Source organism: Semicossyphus pulcher, unplaced genomic scaffold (assembly GCF_022749685.1).
Source record: "Semicossyphus pulcher isolate SPU_LCO1_2020_fin unplaced genomic scaffold, fSemPul1.0.p SCAF_7, whole genome shotgun sequence".
NCBI classification, from domain to species: Eukaryota; Metazoa; Chordata; class Actinopteri; order Labriformes; family Labridae; genus Semicossyphus; species Semicossyphus pulcher.
The window spans coordinates 8,360,377-8,378,599 of NW_027211748.1; the positions used below are offsets into that span (position 1 = coordinate 8,360,377).

General features: G+C 42.5%; 1 protein-coding gene across 1 annotated transcript; it reads right to left on the reverse strand.

Annotated features, from left to right (window-relative positions):
- Positions 1-711: 711 nt before the first annotated feature.
- LOC138611260 (neurabin-1-like) lies at positions 712-13,630 on the reverse strand. Its single transcript, XM_069684243.1, has 18 exons — positions 11,858-13,630; positions 11,120-11,252; positions 9,542-9,662; positions 9,352-9,456; positions 7,557-7,647; positions 7,324-7,458; positions 7,076-7,129; positions 6,467-6,567; positions 6,146-6,274; positions 5,909-6,005; positions 5,751-5,820; positions 5,385-5,521; positions 4,960-5,189; positions 4,716-4,778; positions 3,582-3,786; positions 3,311-3,409; positions 2,983-3,171; positions 712-1,253 (listed from the first exon to the last, which is right to left on the reverse strand). Exons 1-18 carry the CDS (start codon positions 13,628-13,630, stop codon positions 1,011-1,013), a joined length of 3,975 nt encoding a protein of 1,324 aa, XP_069540344.1. The 3' UTR covers positions 712-1,010.
- Positions 13,631-18,223: the final 4,593 nt, after the last annotated feature.

Here is an 18,223-nt window from a genome sequence, read left to right on the forward strand (position 1 = left end):
GAAAAATAACTTTTGTGGGACTTAATACTTGATCAAACATTCTGCGTTAGGGCCTGCATACAAGTCTGTATATGAATCACTGGAAGAGTTGCATTGTGGGAGCTTGTCCTGCAGAGCTACCGTCTGTCAGAGCTTGTTTTTGTACATTTACTTCATTCACAGTGTTGACTGGGGGACAGAGGGTGGAAGTGTTTCTACGGTTTTTGTACATTTTTTGAATGTTTTTGCAGAATTGTTTGTATTTATTCTTCATGAGAACTTTGTGTTACGTAGAGTTACGTGTGTTCCGAAGAGTCATGCAATGCACACACAGGTGACATTCAATTTGTTTGTTTTCCCCAATTTAAAAGAGCATTTTTTTAACATTCCTAAAGTGCGTCTGCACTAATTTGTTGATCAATCAGCACTTTTTCATGCTCAAGGTGCTTGACACTAAGGAGGAACAGACACTGTTCCACATTGGTAAAGCTCTGTTTGTAAATATATCATCAAGCCCCTGCAGAGTTCAGATTCTGGCTGTAAAATCGTGAGTGTGAGAGTGAACAGAGTTTCTTGAATAAAATGTTTTAATTGTTGTCATATCAAAGTGTTTGAGTGATTTTTTCAAAGCATGAGTTGGAGGCATAATGAAGATGTTTAAAGCATTATTTATTAATACATAAAAAAGCATTTACAGCAAATTGGACTTTGTTAAATATTAAAAGTATTATAATTTAAAGTTCATTATTTAAAAAAAAAAAAAAAGCAAATTGTCACACACTTTACATGTGACATATACACGGTGAACTTTGGTGCTCGAGTCGACCTCTGCTCTGGTCCGAACGCGTTTCTACCAGTTCAAACCAACAAGTGTTCTTGATCCTAAATGATTAATATTAAGATGTGAACAGTAGAGGATGTGTGCAGTACATCTGGCCGCTTCTACTTACTAAACAATTGTTTCAAGTGTGTTTTTGTGCATGTTAGACCACAAACAGCCTGATGCTGGTGGTGCGTCTCTGACATCGCCTTCACAAGAGCGACTCTGTTCTTAAAGTTTTCCCGCTGCGTCTGACATCTTTTACCGACCGCTCCTCCAAAATCATCCTGCTTCTCTCCTCATTCTCCTTATCTGAAACTGCATTCTTCTCTCTCTCAATTCCCTCTTTCAGCCTCTTCTCTCCTTTCCTCTGTTCCTTTTCCTCACTTTTCTTTATCTCCTTTAGCTTCTTCTTGAGGGCAGAGCGGTCACCATGATTGCAGACCCCAAGAGCCTGAGGGGGAAAAAGGGGGAGGAGGAATGTAAATGAAAACTGAAGATACATGGATGTTGTACAAGTTAATATAAATGACCCACCAACAAAACCACATTTCAATTGATTGAGTAGAGCCGCCATTGTCAACAAAAGTCTTAATAGAAAGGGGGCAGATGAAATCTCAAGAAGGCAGTGATAACCAGCAGAGCCTTGCTGAGAGTGGCCAATCATATATGATCACAGGTAAAAACACTTTATAGTGTCAGTCAAGTAACGGCAGCACAAATATGTCAAAGACATGTTTGAGGTAATTGTGAGACAGAACATTAAATACTTTGTCCAGCAGAGAGCACTGTAAGATCTGATTTCTGAGGTTTCAGTAAAAAACAAAAACAACTCACTTTAAATTAATAGAAAACAGAACAGATAAAAGAAATACACACAAATAAGGAATTTGGTCACCTATGAAATACAGTCTGTTATGGCAGAAAAAAAGTCATTTAATCGGCACGTGAAAAATAGTGTCTTAAAAAAACTGGCAGATGATGCCTATGTTGGTCCCTTTGTGACTTTAACATAACTATTTGATATGAGGACAACAAAGGTTCACTTAAAGTGGCAGTAAGCAACATGAACATTCCAGTGTAAAAAAAACACTCTGCCTCTCTATCACTCCGCTACACCAAACAGGCGCGCGTGTTTAGCAACTGGTGTGTGGCGTGCAGCTGTTGTGCGATGCGTCTCTCTGCAGCACCGAGGCCATGAGAGAGAGAGGAGAGATGCTGTTTATTCCAAAAGTACACTTTATTGCTGTAAAATGTTCAAATACTACTGAAGTTATCATTACTGTTATTATTCTTGATATGGACCACCTTTTTACCTCTAGGTGTTGAAGCTTAGTGCTACCCTTACCTGCCAAGAAGGAACAGGGCAACCTCTGCATCACTTCGCTCTTCAGCCCCTACGACTCCCACTTGTCTGATCCCTCTTTTTATTTAGGGCTCTCTTTGAAGCTTTTTTCTCCTCCAAGGTCTTCCTTCTTTTTGCTTCTTTAGCGGTATATGACGTTGTTGGCAAAGGAGGTACAGGAAATTTGCCGCAGCTCCTGACTGACAACCTCCGCGTGCGCGCTGCTGGCTGGTCACGTGGAAAGCTAACCCTGATTGGTCGTTTGATTCAGACCGGACACATTTTTTTACAAACTAAATACAAAAGGGGCGGGCGCTCACAGTCACAGATCAGCAATCAACGTCATTTCAATTTAATGGGAAATGTAATGATCAAAATTTGTTAACCAAATTCAAATGAAATAGTGTTGTCTACTGTCGCTTTAAGTGGTGAAAGTCTTCAGTTTATGCTCCATTCCATTATCTATATTGCTTATCCTGTTCAGGGTCGGGGGTCTAGAGCCTATCCCAGCTGTCATTGGGTGAGAGGCAGGGTACATTCACATTCACACCTATGTGCAATTTACCAATGAACCTAACGAGCATGTCTTTCCCCGCACCCACGGGGAGAACATGCAAACTCCACACAGAAAGGCCCAAAGTCCAAACTGGGATTTAAACCAGGAACCTTCTAGCTGTGAGGCAACAGCGCTAACCACTGCACCACCGTACAGCCACTAGTTAATGGTCATTTCTACTAAATAAACTAAAAAGCAAAGTTGTAAATGTAGAATACGGAAGCACAGAACCTGTGTACCTGTGCCGTCCACATTTGATTAGTTTTCATCTGAACCGCTCACCTTGAGTTTCTCACTGTCCAGGTTGAGCAGCTGTGTCCCGTCCACTCCTCTAGCAGCAAACGCCGACGTGTACTGGTCCATGTTCATGGCGATTAACCACAGACACACCTGCTGGTTGTTCCACTCCAACACGGGTCGACTCTGCCACTGGTTGTTGTTGTTGGTGGGAAGTGGGTCATCGTCCAACGTCTGAGGGACACCAGAGATGAAACGCAAGACAAAAACAGAAGAAGAAGAAATGAGAGAAAGTTAGACAAGAGAGTGGGCCTGGGGACAAATAGAGAGAACAATAAAGAAAGGATGAAAAGAAGGGAAAGGACAGACTCACCTCAGAGGAGGAAAAGGTGTAAGTGTAAGAGTGTCCAGAGAGGGAGGGATCAGAGACATGACCCTCCATGCTGGAGCTGCGCACTGGCGAGCCAATACTCTGAAACCAAGAGAAGAACGACTCCACTGCCTACGTATAGTGCTTCACATGTTGCATGCATGTGTGTGCATCTTAAAAGAATCTGTGTTTGTGAGGAATCTAGATCAGGGAGTTCAGACAGGAGGAGAAGGATGACATGCAGCCTGTTTAGCCTCCATGGAGCTTTTCTTACCTGATCTCTTCTACCTGTGGTGGTCAGGTACGGCAGGCTGCTGCTGGACACCGACCGGAGTCTCTCCCTGCCTCTCTCGAGCTCCATTTGTTTTTCTCTCCCTCGCTCTCCAAACCACGGGAAGGGCAGGCAGGAAGGCATGGAGGTGATAGAGCCTGAGGGAGAACCTCCGGCAGGCTCGTCCACCAGGTCACCACACGACGCTCTGCGAGAAAACAACAGTTAGAGTTCATGTTCATGAGGTTTTTCAGGAAAGTCAAATGTTATTCAGTGCCCTTTTTTCAGTTTACTTCTAAATGCAAATATAGGCAAGTTAATTATTGTATATTTCCAATCCTTCTATTTTGAAACATGGGCAGGGTGTTATGACAAACATGGACTGACCAGACATAAAATGGAAATGCCATTAAGCATCTTAAGTGTATCATTTCTTAACTTAAAAGCTTAAAAAGGCCTTGAGGAATAAGGGAGTGGGCAAGTGCAAGGTAATAATCTCGAAGATTTTCATGTAAATAAATGTCTGTTAAGTCTATCCATCGCCGAATGAGGTAACACAATGGTGATTGAGCCTATGGCCAAGTGATGAAAGCCTTTGCATTTGCAGTATATGGTATTATTGTGGACTGGGTGTCTGTGGCGACATTTGCGAAAAAAAACAAAAAACCAGAAGCGGCGCCCAGTTAGTGACGTGTTTCCCATCAGCCAGCAGTGGTTGGTCTGCCAGAGACGGTAGGCGGAGCTAAGCGGCTGCTTTTCCGGTCTCTGCAAGTGTTGCGAGTAATCAGTAATCTACTATGGCTGAACAAACAAAGAAAAGATGGATGACTACAGATACAACTTCAAAAATAAGTGAAAATTCAAAGAAAAAGAAACAAACTCGACGCTCAGATGAAGGAAAACAGTCTGAAAAGGAAAACGACCGTCAGCCAGGAAAATCAAGAGTTACAACCGTGACAAAGGGAGCCAGCCGTAATCGTCTAGATATCAGGGAAGTGTACCCCCACAATTGCCTTTTATTGCCATTAGGTGCCACCATAGAGAACGAAACTGAAATCTCTGAGATTCGGTCTTTAAAGTCAGAATTGAATGTGAAAAGCTTAATGCTGTATTTTCTGCCTTGTACATGATCCCCACCTGTTCATGGACCTTTTGCGGTGTTTCTCACTTCTCCTTTTGCTGAGAGACTTGCGAAGGCCACTGAAAAAAAAACATTACAGTTAGCTATTAAACCATGAGGAAAAAGTACACCACAACTAATTAAACAGAAATGTTCTACAGCTTAAAGGGAATCTATAAATGACTGTCTTCTGTTAGATTAGGGATCATCATAAACACAAAATATTTCTCTTATATTGGTCTACAGCCAGAGACCATGCACCTGAAGTCTGGAAATTTCCTTTTGGACTTCCTGGACGCGGAGGATTTGCAGGGCGAGGGAGTGACGGTGTCATTGATGTAGATTGGAGGCGTGAAGACGGAGCCTGTGGGAGGTTGAGGACTGAGGGTTGGGAAAGAGGAGGAGCTGGAGAGGTCGCTTCTGCTGATCCTGTGTACCACCGAGGGAGCAGACAGTGATGCGCTCTCCTGTGCTTTCTGAACTTCATCTTCCTGAAAAGCAACAAGTTTCACAGTCAGTCGACACAGAAGGCTCCCATGATCTATTAAATACATTTAGAATATGACTGCTACTTGGGATATTAAATAGCACTCTTAAAATAGAGAAAACAGCTTAGGTTCTATTAATTTCCCACCATTTTAATATTCCAGGACCAATATCTGTCAATTTACAACTCTGTCTCTTACCTGTTTTTTAAAGCTCTCTCTGAGTTTGTCTCGAGAGGGCGGGTGGCGCTTGGATTTCTGGGCCAGCTGAGCTCGGGCTATGTGAGCGCTGGAGTCCAGACGTCCTGTATCAGGGACTGGAAGATACCAATCAGGACCTGACGCACAAATACAGCTCATTTTATTCAGTCCAAAGGCCATGTTTTACAAGAGGTTTAAAAAAAAAAAACCTTACATTTTCTCACTGGATTTCAATGTTTAAACATAAAAAGCTTTGAATTATTCCCATAAACTTGTTAAAGTTAATGGTTTTGAACTTTTTACCTTTGACCAGCTACACAAAGTCAAACTCAAACACTCTACAGTCACAGTAATTCAGCTGCGTACCTTTGACTGAAGAGTCCGCAGAGTGGTTCTGTCGTTCAGGTACAGGCTCTTTTCTCTCCAGCTGTGCTATCTGTGATAAAACATGTGAAACAGTGACTACAGAGAGACGGCAGGATCAGTAAAGTAAATCCACACAGGATTGAGAAGTCTCCTCTCGCCTGGATTTGCAGTCTTTCAACCGTCTCTCTGTGCTGCTTTTCCCGCTCCTCTGTTTCACTCCTCAAATCGGCTTCTCTTTGCTCCCCCTCTTCTTCTCTACAAAAAAACCAAAATATACTAGATGTAAAGATCACAAAAAAATGGTATCTAACAAAACACACTCCTAGTAATGTGGAATAATACACTCCAGATTATTAGAGAAATAACTGGAGTGGATGGATTGATACAGTATGTACCTGCTCTGGTATTCTCGGACCAGTCTCTTGGCCTTATTGTATTTGATCTCCAGGCTTTCTGATTGGCTCTGGGCATCAGCCAGTCTCTGGCTCACAACCCTGCACAGTGTCTGGGCCTCCTGCCAGTACCTAATGAACAGAGTGAGGGGCGTTAACACCCTTATAACCATCATTATCATCCTCATTATGTTTCTTAACATGACCATTTGCAGGCTTTAGGCTCCCACCTCACCCTAAAGGATCTAATTTATTATAAACATCATATCTATCATGGCAAAATGCACTTCCATGATACATGCTAGAGGAAAATGGGTATTTTACTTCTCTAGTTTGTCAGCCTTCTCCTCTCCGTCCTCCACTCTTTGCTCCAACTCGGCCCTCTGGCTCTCCCAACAGGCCTCCCGCTCCTGCCATGCCTTTAACTTGGCAGACAGTGAGAGAATAGATTATGTATATTTGTATGAATGCATGTCTGATGAATGTCATATGCACAAGGGGAAAGAGAAGGCGTCCAAAAAAAAAGAGCCTTTTTGTTCTCGCATCACACGACTAAAACTATTCCTGGAGTTGGAGAAACTGTATACTTCAATCCTCTTACATCAAGAGCTTTTAAAAAACAAACCAAGAACGCGCTGATCTGACACCGCTGGAAAGAAGAAAGCCACATTTTCTACTGAGCTGCTTTAGCCAACCCAGTTATGTCAGCGCCGTGATTACTTCAAGGCAAAGGCAGGAAAGCAGGGCCGACACGCAGAAGTGTTGGAACGGGGCCCATGTCCCAGTAACTCCACAGCGGGGCAACTTATGCGCAGTTAAATGGGTCAGACTGTTCCAAATGTGGATTCAAAGGGTGGTGAATTAATGTGCGCACAGTTATTAGTTTGTATGTGTGAGAGAGAGAGAGATCTTCATCTCGGCTGAGCGACCTACCTTTGCTCTCGCATGATGAAGTTCGGCTGCTCTGCTGCAAAGTTTGGACTGAAGCTGTGAAGACAAAAAGGTGGAAAATTAAATAAAACTGATCTGTTTTTGTTACAACGTGTACGAAGGAGATACTTTAAATATTTCTACATTACAAAGAAAGAGTATTACCTACAGCATGACATTGCTTTTACATTGAAAAACTAATGTGAAAAGTACACTGTAAAGATACAGTGTTAAAAATTGGAATGAATTACCTGCTGGTATTTGAGGCAGAGCTGCTGGTGGTCCAGACTGGAAAGAAAAGACATATCCTCCTCTTCATCCTCCTCCTCTTCCTCGGCAAATGAGCCCCTCTCTGACATGCCCCCGTCATTATCCTCATCTCCGCTCTTCATATATAAACACAAAGTAAAAAATAAAAGGACAGTCGAGCGAAAGTGAAATTGTTAACACGATCGAAACTCCGCTCCTCCTTAAGAAAGCGCACCTGTCTGGATGTTTTGTCCATCTCCAGGCTCTCATTGATCAGTCGCGCCACCTCGCTCTCCACCCCCTCCTTCTCTCGGCCAATCAGAAACCTGCAGCCGGGCAGAAATAATCAATCAAAGCTGTGAGCGATTATCGCACAGCACAGATTTTTTCTCTGCACACTTTCTGGCCTGTCAGAGGAGGCTAAGCACAGGTGTTTCTAGTAACACTAACGAGGGCACCATATTAAGTTAATACAGTGAGCCAGCGTGCTCAATACAAAGACCCTGAAACTGATCATTAAAGGGGCCATATATTCTCATACTTAGCATGGCTTTCACATTTTGGGGTGTTTATTGTTTACAGTGAAAAAGTGAAAACTGCATATTAAGCGGAGTTTCAGACCAATTTAAAAAAAAAACCCCACTAGAGACAAATTTAGCGACTTTTTCACCAGTGATCATATTGTTATTCATTCCCATGTATGCTGGTCAGAGTAATCACAGTTCACGGCTCCTCTGCCGACAGCTCTGATATGAGTTGCTCTCTCTCCCTGTGCGCAGCAGCACTGCGCAGGCAGTCAGGGGCGGGCGGGGCGGGCGGGGCAGGCCTCACAACCACTAAGCGTTATGAAAATGAATATGTGATGATGTCACCGCTATGCAAATTATTATATGGTGTCATCTGCCGACTTCTAGCGACTTTTGGAGCTAGTGCTAAGGCTGAATAACTGATCCTACAGCAGCCATGTTTTCTATAAATCTTGGATCCCATCGGCTACGTCTACTTGTTGTTAATGGGTCTTACCTCTGCCGAAATTTCAACGTCATGATGCAGATTTTTAAGAAGTAAAAATTCAAGCTTTGTCAGGTCTGCCCTCAAGAGCTTTTGCTCGCCTCACAGACTGTTTTTCCTGCATACGCCCCAGCCTGCTGATACGTGATTGGACACCATTACTCGGACAACAACACTTTCCTTTCCAGAAATCCACGTCCCTGTCTACATAAAAAATAATGTATTTACAGATTCTAAATAGAGATTATGTTTTCTACAACTTCGGAGTGCAGTGTGGCCGCTGCCCCACGTGGGTTTGCACAAGTGGGGGGAGGGGCTATGCGGTCACTCCAAATACTGTCAGCCAATCGTGGCTAAGGTCTAACCTTTGAATGGCAAAATGGCTTGTTCGTTTCAGGAGGAAGGAGAGGCTCCGAAAAAATAATTAAATTAAAATATGTTAACAATTTTTTAATCGAAACAAACTTTACCAACGTGATTCAAAAACACATTAGAATAACAGAAAATTGACTGCGTAGCTAAAATATGTCTCCTTAACATCTGAGCTTTTGTTGACGTGACGAAAGGTCTACTGTCATTGCGCACAAACACAGTCGCAAACACACAGGAGACTATTTAAAAATACTCTGTCAATGTTCACAGATAATTTGATATCCACAGTTTTGGAGGTGTTTCTTTACAATTCTGGAGTGTGTTTTTTTAAGTATGTGAAATGATGATTATGTCTGATTAGGATATGCTTAGGAAAATGGTTGGCAGTAATGTCAGCTACCCATCATTATACTAAATATCCTAGGTGGTATTTTACTGGTTTGGTAAAACATCTAGAAGGAGAGAAAATATGTTCATCTTGTTTCATCTTAAAATAACTTCATCTGCTCAGTGACAGTCAGACTTCGGAGCGCTTGTTACACAAATGGACAGTTTTTTTCTAAACTGACAAATCAAATACGAAGTCTAAAATGCTCTAGACACTAGAGAGGAATTCTGCACACATTTCACTGAAACATGTGACTTACTTGACGAGGCCTGACGTGTTCTTAAGGACCGTGGCTGCAAACAGCTGGGAGACTCCGACCAAACTCACCCCGTCCACCTCCACTATCTGGTCGTTCACCTGAATCCTAACACACACAAGGAAATTCAATCTCATGTTATTGGAGTCGCACTGAATCCCAGGGCAAACTGAAGGCTCCTGTCGACTTGTACCTTCCGTCCTTCTGTGTTGCTCCTCCTTCAGTGACTGTCTTGACAAAAATTCCCAGTTTTTCCAGTCCTTGGTCGGCTCCTACGCCCATTCCTATAATACTGATGCCCAGACCCTCGTCTCCTACAAGGAAACATTTAGAATTTATCTTTAAATTCACAAAGGGAAGAAACAACAGGCTTGTAATAAAAAGACAAAACCGATGATATAGATTAATGATTTTATATTATCCTTGTATTATTTAAGTGTTGAAACCTAATCCAAAAGATTCACTCAGCATGAAGGCTAGAAATATTAACACTGTCACGACTCTGCCACTAGATATGATCAGAAACTCTGGAGCTAGATCTGGGACAAAACGTTTGTTAATTTGGGAAATAAAAATGCATATGAAAAAATGAAATTTGAAACTGAAAGTTAAATTTTTAACTTGGACTTCGAAAAATTCAACAATGAATTCAAATCATTTTTCAATTTAAATATAATTTTAATTCATTTGTGGAATTCTTTTGAATAAATTTCACTTCTATTTGTAGTTAAATTTTCGAGACCTGCAAATTTTGAACATGATTATTTTGTATGCCTGGTTCTGGTGTGGCTTTCAGAGTTGCCTGTGTTATCCTGTATTGGTAAGCGTGCCAGTCAGTGCAGTAATCCCAAACCATAATCTTTTAGCCCCCCTGAAAAATGTAATGGTTTCATGTAAATTATAATGTGTAAATAACAAACAAACCGAGTGGTGCTGGTGGAGACAGTAATGTTAAGTCAAAGCTAGACAAATGTCAGCAATCGCTGTTCTCCCACCAATAATGTGTAGATGTTCATCACTATGATATTAAAGGAGAAGGTTCCTTGATCGAACCCCGGTGTAGTTTGCATGTTCTCCCTGTGCATGAGTGGGTTCCCTACGGCTTCCTCCCACAGTGCACAGACATGCGCGTTAGGTTCATTGGTGACTCTAAATTGCCTGTAGGTGTGAGTGTGAATGGCTGTCTGTCTCTATGTGTCAGCCCTGTGATTGACTGACGATCAGTCCAGGGTGTACCCCGCCTCTCGCCCGATGACAGCTGGGATAGGCTCCTGCCCCCCGCGGCCCTGAACAGGATAAGGGGCATAGATAATGAATGGATGGACGGATGATATTGAAGGGATCCTCAGTATCAGCGAACAATCAAGTCTAACTGTTGGAACCACTACCAAGAAATGGTATCAGGACATCTCTAATTAGGCCTGCATGATATAAGAAAAATTGGCGATGTACGATAACATTGTTCAATATGCGAATGATTTTAGTAGTGATATATAAACAAATATCAAAGAGTGCATATTAGCTTTAACTGATGTTTTGCATGTTTTACATAATTCCTGTGTTTGCAACATGTCCCTCCTGAATCGAAAATTAATCCAAAAGCTGTTTATCACCTCTAAATTGACACCAATTGATCAGAGCGTAGCTGACAGAGAGCTCAGGCTTCATCTGATCGTTTTTGTATTCACTGGGATAAATTCCGACTTTTGCACTGTATTTATTGCAAATGCTCATATTGCAAGAATGATGAAAGTGCGATGAAAGCACGTACCCTTTTCTATCTCCACTGGAAAGACGTTCATCCTGTCCACTCTCTTCTCCAGCTCATACTCAGCCGAGGCAGATACAGGGTCAATATCCTCGTTGTGTCTGTCGTAATCTTCATTAGAGTAAGTGTTGAACACCTGAAAGACAGCATTAAGACACACAGTTTGAGTCACTGTAAAGGCCTCGGTATAAGTTAAAACTGACCTAAAATTAAGGCCGACTGAAGATACTATTTCATGCACCATAAGCTTGTACATGTGTAGGACAGAATGTAAAGCCACAGACACAACACACTGTTTATTTTGGCAAATCTGACAGAGAGGAAGAGCTAGACATGCAGATTAAACCGTACAAGTTTAATAACAGGATTCCAATAAATCTTAATGTACACAAATCTTCTAATATCAGATGCTACACTATGTACTTATGAATTGAGCCACTTTAATGCCACACACACCCACAGGAATGCTTTCTGTGCTTTTAAGTCAAGGCAGCTCTGAGCCGAGCACTGACAGAGTGAAGCATGTGGGATCTTGCCTTTCCTCCTCCTCTAATGCTTTAGAAGCATGGCTTCAGGCTAACACTTCTCTTACATGGAGTCAAACTCCAGCTGGAACCGACAGTCACACACATCTACAAATAAAGAGGCTCCGTAAACGCATGAATACAAGAAGCATTGAAGACAAGTAACCCTGCAGCTCTGGAGAATGAATCCTTAAAGCTTAGTCTTTTTTCTCCTTACCTTGATTGGTGCTGAGGAGAACTTCACTTTTCTCTCTGCCACGTCCTCTGCAACCTCGTCCTCCTCATCTGTCATTTCAGGCACACCGGGAATCTCCACATATTGCAATAAACGCCGACTTCCTGTATGCGTTGAGTTTTCCAAATCCTGTTTTGGTGAATGCTCTGGATGAGGTTTGGATTCCTGCTCATGCACGAAAGCCTCGTTCTCAATCCCACAGATTGCTGCAGATCCTGTGTGCTCCTCATGGCCTCCTTCATCTCCTTCACAACCTTCCCTGACCTCCTCTATGACCTCCTGCAGCTCAGATGTTGTCCCACTTCCCTCTTCTTTTTCAGTTCTTTTCTTCTCTTGACTTTCTTCTTCTTCTTCTTCTTTACTTACACTTTTCCTCTTGCCCACACTGTACCACTCTACTTCTTTGACCTCCTCCTGCATTTTACCTCCTTCTTTCCTTTCCTCCACTCCTGCATCAGTCATTTTCTCCCTGTTTTCTCCCTTTTCTGTTGACTTCTCAGCCTGTGCTATGAACTGTGTGCTGTGCCCCTCCCATTGTTCATTCACCTGCTGATACTTGCCTCTTCCACCTGCGTCGTCAAACTTATTCTCTCTTTGACGCAACATGCTGGCTTGTAACTCCTTCTGTTGTTCTCCTGCTCTTGGCTCTGCTCTGCTTTCCAGCGTATAAGTTCTTCCTGGTGTTGTGTCCACGCTGGGCTCCTCAAAGACATCATCCTCTAAGTCTGTTACACTTTCTCCTACAACTTTGTTCGTATACTTTCCCCTTTCCTCCTTGATCCAGTTTTTGGCCTTTTCTTCTTCACTCTCATCACTTTCCGAGGACTCAGTCTTTACGTCCACTAGCTCTGCCCTCACTGATACCTCGGGGGTCAAGCAAGGGTCATTTTGCGCATTTTCTTCCACTGTTTTTGATCCTGTAACTTCACAGGTTTTCTCAGGACAGGAGGAAGATTTGTGGGATGCTTCGTCTGGCCCGTCCAACACAGGAGATTTAAGGTGGCTTGTCATCGAGGCATGTACAGGAGACTTTGGTGTGGAGATATTTATGATTGGAAGCTGTATTGAATCCTCTTTATCAAAGCAATCCTCCTCCTTGTGCTTCCTTTTCCCACTTTCTTCTTCTTCTTCTTCCACCTGGCTGCCTCCTCCTCTCCCCTCCACCTCTTCACCTTTCCCGTCTGCTGTCCCCTTACTTCCCCTGCTGGTAACTCCTTTCAAAACCTGCCCTCCACCTCCTCCAACCTCCATCACCTTGTTCTCAAACAACTTCCGGGTTACAGAGAACTTCTGAGCGAGAGCAGCTCTCTCAACATCCGTTATCTCCTCTGATCTGGATGGTTTATCTTGCAGAGTCGAGGAACTGCCGACTGAACGTCTGGATCCAGAGAAAGGTGAAATCTGCAGCTGGAGACTAGGATTATGAGGCGAAAGGAGGGCAGTAGATCCAGTACTCAGCACTGGACCACCATCTTGTTTTAGCTGCTGGCTGTCCATTTGCAGGAAGATGTTGTCTCTGATCTTGGTCCCCCTGGTGCTGGGGACCCTCCCTCTGCTGCCGGTGCTGGCAATGGTGCTGGTGCTGGTGTGAGACATGATGGGGTCTGACAGGCTGGATGGCAGCCTGTCAGCAGCTTTGGACCCTGGTGTTGGATTTGCCCCAGTGTCAAAAGAACATTTGATGGCATGAAAGTCAGTCTTATAGGTTATCCTGTGAGGGGAGGCACTTCGGCCTTTGCTGTCCGTCCGCATCATCTGGGAATGAAGAGTTTTTGAAGTAAGAAAAAGCTGTGCAGGAACTGAGAAAGAAGCTTTCACAGTTAATGAAAGCACCTGGGCAGGTGTTGAGCAGGTAGATGATGTTTGAGGATTTGCTGGTACAGTGGAATTGTGGAATAAGGCAAGAAATATGCTGGATAGTTGAGCTGGTGTTTCATGAGGTTACTCCAAATGTTTGGTGACAGCAGGTGACAAAGGCAGAGTCTGGGTTTGGAATCTTCATTTTCATCAGGTGGTCTTCAGATTTTAATACAACACAGCTACAGCAGGAGCCTCCTGGGAGAGTGGTTTGAGAGAATGTAAAGCACATCAGACATTCATTAAGGTGAACTGACATGACCCAGCCGGTCATTACAGCTTACTTAATTACTGCCGAGACAAACTATCCAGAAGCTTAACTCACCGTTGACTTGCAACTATCAGAGCAAGAAATACAATCTTTAGTCTGAATACTCACGTCGAAGTTGAAAGAATAGAGTAATCGGCTCCGTCAAAAAAATATAAGACGTAATGCTTTCTGTTTCAGTGCTTTTTACAATTAACCTGTTAGCAGGAGCAATGAAGTCCTCTGGACGACCGCTGCTTTCACGTGGTGTCGGAAAATGTACGAATACCGCGTACACGGATGTTAGAAATATACCAGGAGAAAATAGACATATTTCTTTGAGTAATAATCAGTATGGTTCATAAATTAATGTCACCGTGCATCAAAAAAGAACCATGCTTACGTTGTGTTATTCAACTTGCTGCTACCTAATTAAGCACGTAAGCGTCACAAGCTTCAATTTGATTCCTGGAGAGTTTATCTTCCCTTCAATATAACCAAAGAGTGCAACATTACATTACTGCTGTGTTACTTGGGTTCTAAAAATCAAATCTGTCCCTTTAGCCATGATGCTACTTGAATGAAATAGCCACACAAAATATAAAATGGTTGGAACTAGATTTTACGACAGCGTTTGAAAGCAGCAAATCTCACAAACCTGGCTGTAGTGCGCGCGCAGTTTAAAGGTCGTGACAACCGTTGGGTCCGCCTGACTAAGAACTAAACAACCGCCAACTGAATGTTGAGCCCGTTAACTGAAGTGCTATATGTGAGGTAATTTGCCATACTATTCCCAAAAGCTTTCTCTTACCGTTGTTTTTAGTCAGCCGGTGCCGACGGCTCCCTCGCTGTGATAAATGCAGACAGATGGCGACTCATGTCTCTAAATACTGTAAATGGATTATCCTCATGTAATCCTGTGTAAACTACTCTAGTAACTGTGAAAACACTGATGGTGAGTGGGTACCAGCGCTGGGTCAAGGTAGCCTTCATTTGGAAGGCCAGTTATTACATCTGTGTCCAATAGTCTCATTAATTTACCTACACTAGAATAGAAGATTTTTGTCAGTGCTAACTTAAGCCTGTTAAAGTAATACTATTTGGGTCAAACTGACGTGTAGTTAAGTATACAGGCTAATGTTATGCTAGTGATGCCCATCATAACAAGTCTTATGTTGTATCTTATGAATAGTATTTACATTTTGTATCATATATACACATAATGTAGAGCTCTATAAGACATGCAGCTTACTGCTACGTCCACTTACCTTTACCTGTCTTTCAGCATCACAAGCCTGTGTTGTCATCCTCTGTGAAAACCGATATCCCTGTAGCAGAGGTCCTCCTGGGCTCAGAGGTAAGCTTTGTATGAATATTCACCTGTGTGCATGATGCAGGTTTGTGCAGTCAGTCAGATCTCCCACTATCTACCTGTGTGTGTGAAACGAGAGCGGTGATGCAGCACCTGCTGATGTATGTGTGTGTGTGTGTGTGTGTGTGTGTGTCTACCTACCTGTGTGTGTGTGATGCCAGTGGGTGAGTCGGTGCAGTAGCTATGTCTGTCTGTGATGCTGGCTTGTGTGGCAGATGGACTGGACCGGAGTGGACTGGACTGGACTGATCCTTGCAGAGCCAAAGAACGGTTCTGCTTGCTGTGACCTGGATCTGACTGGAGACCATTGTCCCAGGTGGCACTGGGACCTAGTTGATATAAATACCGGCCAATCACAAAAGCCTTATTCTGAATGAGGCTAACCAAAAGAGGGAAGGGAGGGAGGGAAAGTGAATTGAAGTAGTAGATGGAAAATGAGGGAGTGATGTCAGGGTGGGTGGCAAAGTAATTTTAGAGAGGTAGGGGGCTGCAAGACAGCGTGTGAGACTGAGCAGATGGAGACAAAGGATGGAGGCAGATATTTAACCTGGATTTCTTCAAATGAAATGTGAAAGACTTTGTGGGTGACAATCATATGAAATGAGTGATAGATGTGGATAAAACAGTAAATTACAGGTGTAATACCTGCTGGGAAATATTAGCAAATTCCTTGTATTTAGCTCAGCAGGGGTGTTTATAATTTATGGCAGGTAAGATGAGAAATACAGACATCTTTGTGTGCTGACATAATCCTCAACTCCAATTTCTCTCACCAGCAGCAGCAGCAGGTCACCTTGACTTTACAAAAGGCTCACATAAGGATTTCTTTCTGTAAATTGGGCATGATGACAGGCATGTCTACACACTCACACTCTCACAGCCAGTATTGACGACACATGCCATTTAGTGTGTCACAGTGTTGAGCTGGATAATGACGAATTTAGCATGTGAAGGGAGAAGAATAATGAGGGCTCGTGCAGGACTTTTTGTAAGCTTTCTTTTTCTGAGCCACACCTTATAATGAGCATTATCAAATCATGTCATTGGCTTCTACACAAAGCTAGAAGAGGCAGATTTATGAAGCACCAGGACGTTTTTCAAGCTGTTCATTTTGATTTTATTAAAACCTTATGGTTGTATCGATATCACTGACAGTACACCAGCAGTGGGCACAAATTATGTGTGCAGATCACAGGTTTGACACACTATATCATATTGATTCTTTGGACAACGATATTTGCTCAACATTTTAATTCAATTAAATTCCTGACTCGGGATCGATTTTAGACAATATCATAGACCTATTTAATACAATCAGTTGGATTTATTTAAAGCCATAGAAAACTGCTAAAATATGTTGTGACAACTCTTTTCTATTTCAGAGAAAGGAAAAAATAGATCTGTCTTTCTCTATGAAATGCAACATGTTAAAGTGCAACACATTCACAGGCACAACAAGGGCGTTTCTGTTTTTAGCGTCCAGGGCAGGTTTGTTGTTTTTCCACGAGTATTTTTAACAGCATTGTTTTGCAGGTGGCATGCGATTTGTATGTTGACCCATTTTTTCTTCAAAATCCAAAATACTTCCACACAACTAATTTATTCCCGAGAGGGGAGTTAATATTAGAGCTGATATTATCAGGCTTTATCTCGGCTGCTTGCCATATACCTACCAAGCGCTTGGATGGAAACAGAGACACAGGCAGAGCATTTATGTATCTGAGAATCGTCCACACATTAATGTCTGTATCAGGGCTCACAAATCCAACAGCTGTGTGGCTGTAGTGCAATATTTAATTTTTTAAATGAACTGTTACTTTATTATTACTGTTAATTTAAACAGTCAAATTAGGCGTAAAAGACAGATGCTTACTTTAGACTGAGATTCTGTGTGGCAGCTGACAATACCAGCTCTGTGTGTGTGTGTGTGTGTGCGTGTGTGTCATGTAGGCTGCATTTGGCAGACAGTCATGCCCCATATGGTTATCTGTTCAGTCAACCATGTTTAGAGTTTCCCAGCTTCCCGAAGGAATTGCACTCAATCCTCCGAACGTTTAAATGCAGACACACAAGCACACACACATACACACACATTCTGCACTCGACATGGTTGGGATGAACACGCAGGTCAGCAGTTTGAATGTTAGCAGTGCCGCAGCTCTGCACAGTGTGCTCATACCGTGCTGTGAATCAGTCTGACGTGTGGTTTATTATAGCTCAAGTGTTGGTGCATCTATGAAAGCATAAACAATAATGCTGCCACTTTGTGTCTAATGTGTGTACTGCACATAAATTAATTTAACAACGACATCAGTCGCAATCATTTAGAGTAAACTCTCACCAGGGTCTAACGTGTTATAAACTAATCTTCTTCATACTGGGATGTGCTTTGGAAAGATATTTTTATCCTGCAGAAGCCTTAGACACACATACAGTCGTGCTTCTTTATGTTTATTGAAGTAGGCACATTAGAAAAACAAATTCAAATGTATTTATAAACTACTTTCTGTCCTGTTTATAATATTAAATGCATTTACAGCATGTTGGTTTTAATTCTATTTTAATTTAACATTTTTTTGTCCGTATTTTTCAGAAAGAACATCTTAAAAATGGAACGTCACTAATTCAGACAGCTGGACGGACACGCACGCACACTCACACACTTGATTTTAACATTGTGTTGAAAACTTGCTCATTCACCCTGCAGTATTACAGTCATGCGTGCTGAAGTGCCATTTCAGACAGATGTAGTAAGGCAAGCAAAAACATCCATACACACACACACTCAGCTGCAACAGGTGCACACATTCACACATTGTAATTTATCCGATGCAACAAAACTAATAGCTTTAATAATATCAGGATGTGCAGG

What these genes read in the sequence shown, in the direction of transcription:
- LOC138611260 (XM_069684243.1), bottom strand. Translation starts at nt 13,630, where the DNA reads ATGATGCGGACGGACAGCAAAGGCCGAAGTGCCTCCCCTCACAGGATA. An exon ending in TTGAAAGACTGCAAATCCAG is followed by an intron (nt 5,821 to 5,908) that starts GCGAGAGGAGAC and finishes GTTTTATCACAG; the next exon opens with ATAGCACAGCTGGAGAGAAA. An exon ending in AGGAAATTTCCAGACTTCAG is followed by an intron (nt 4,779 to 4,959) that starts GTGCATGGTCTC and finishes TTTTTTTTTCAG; the next exon opens with TGGCCTTCGCAAGTCTCTCA.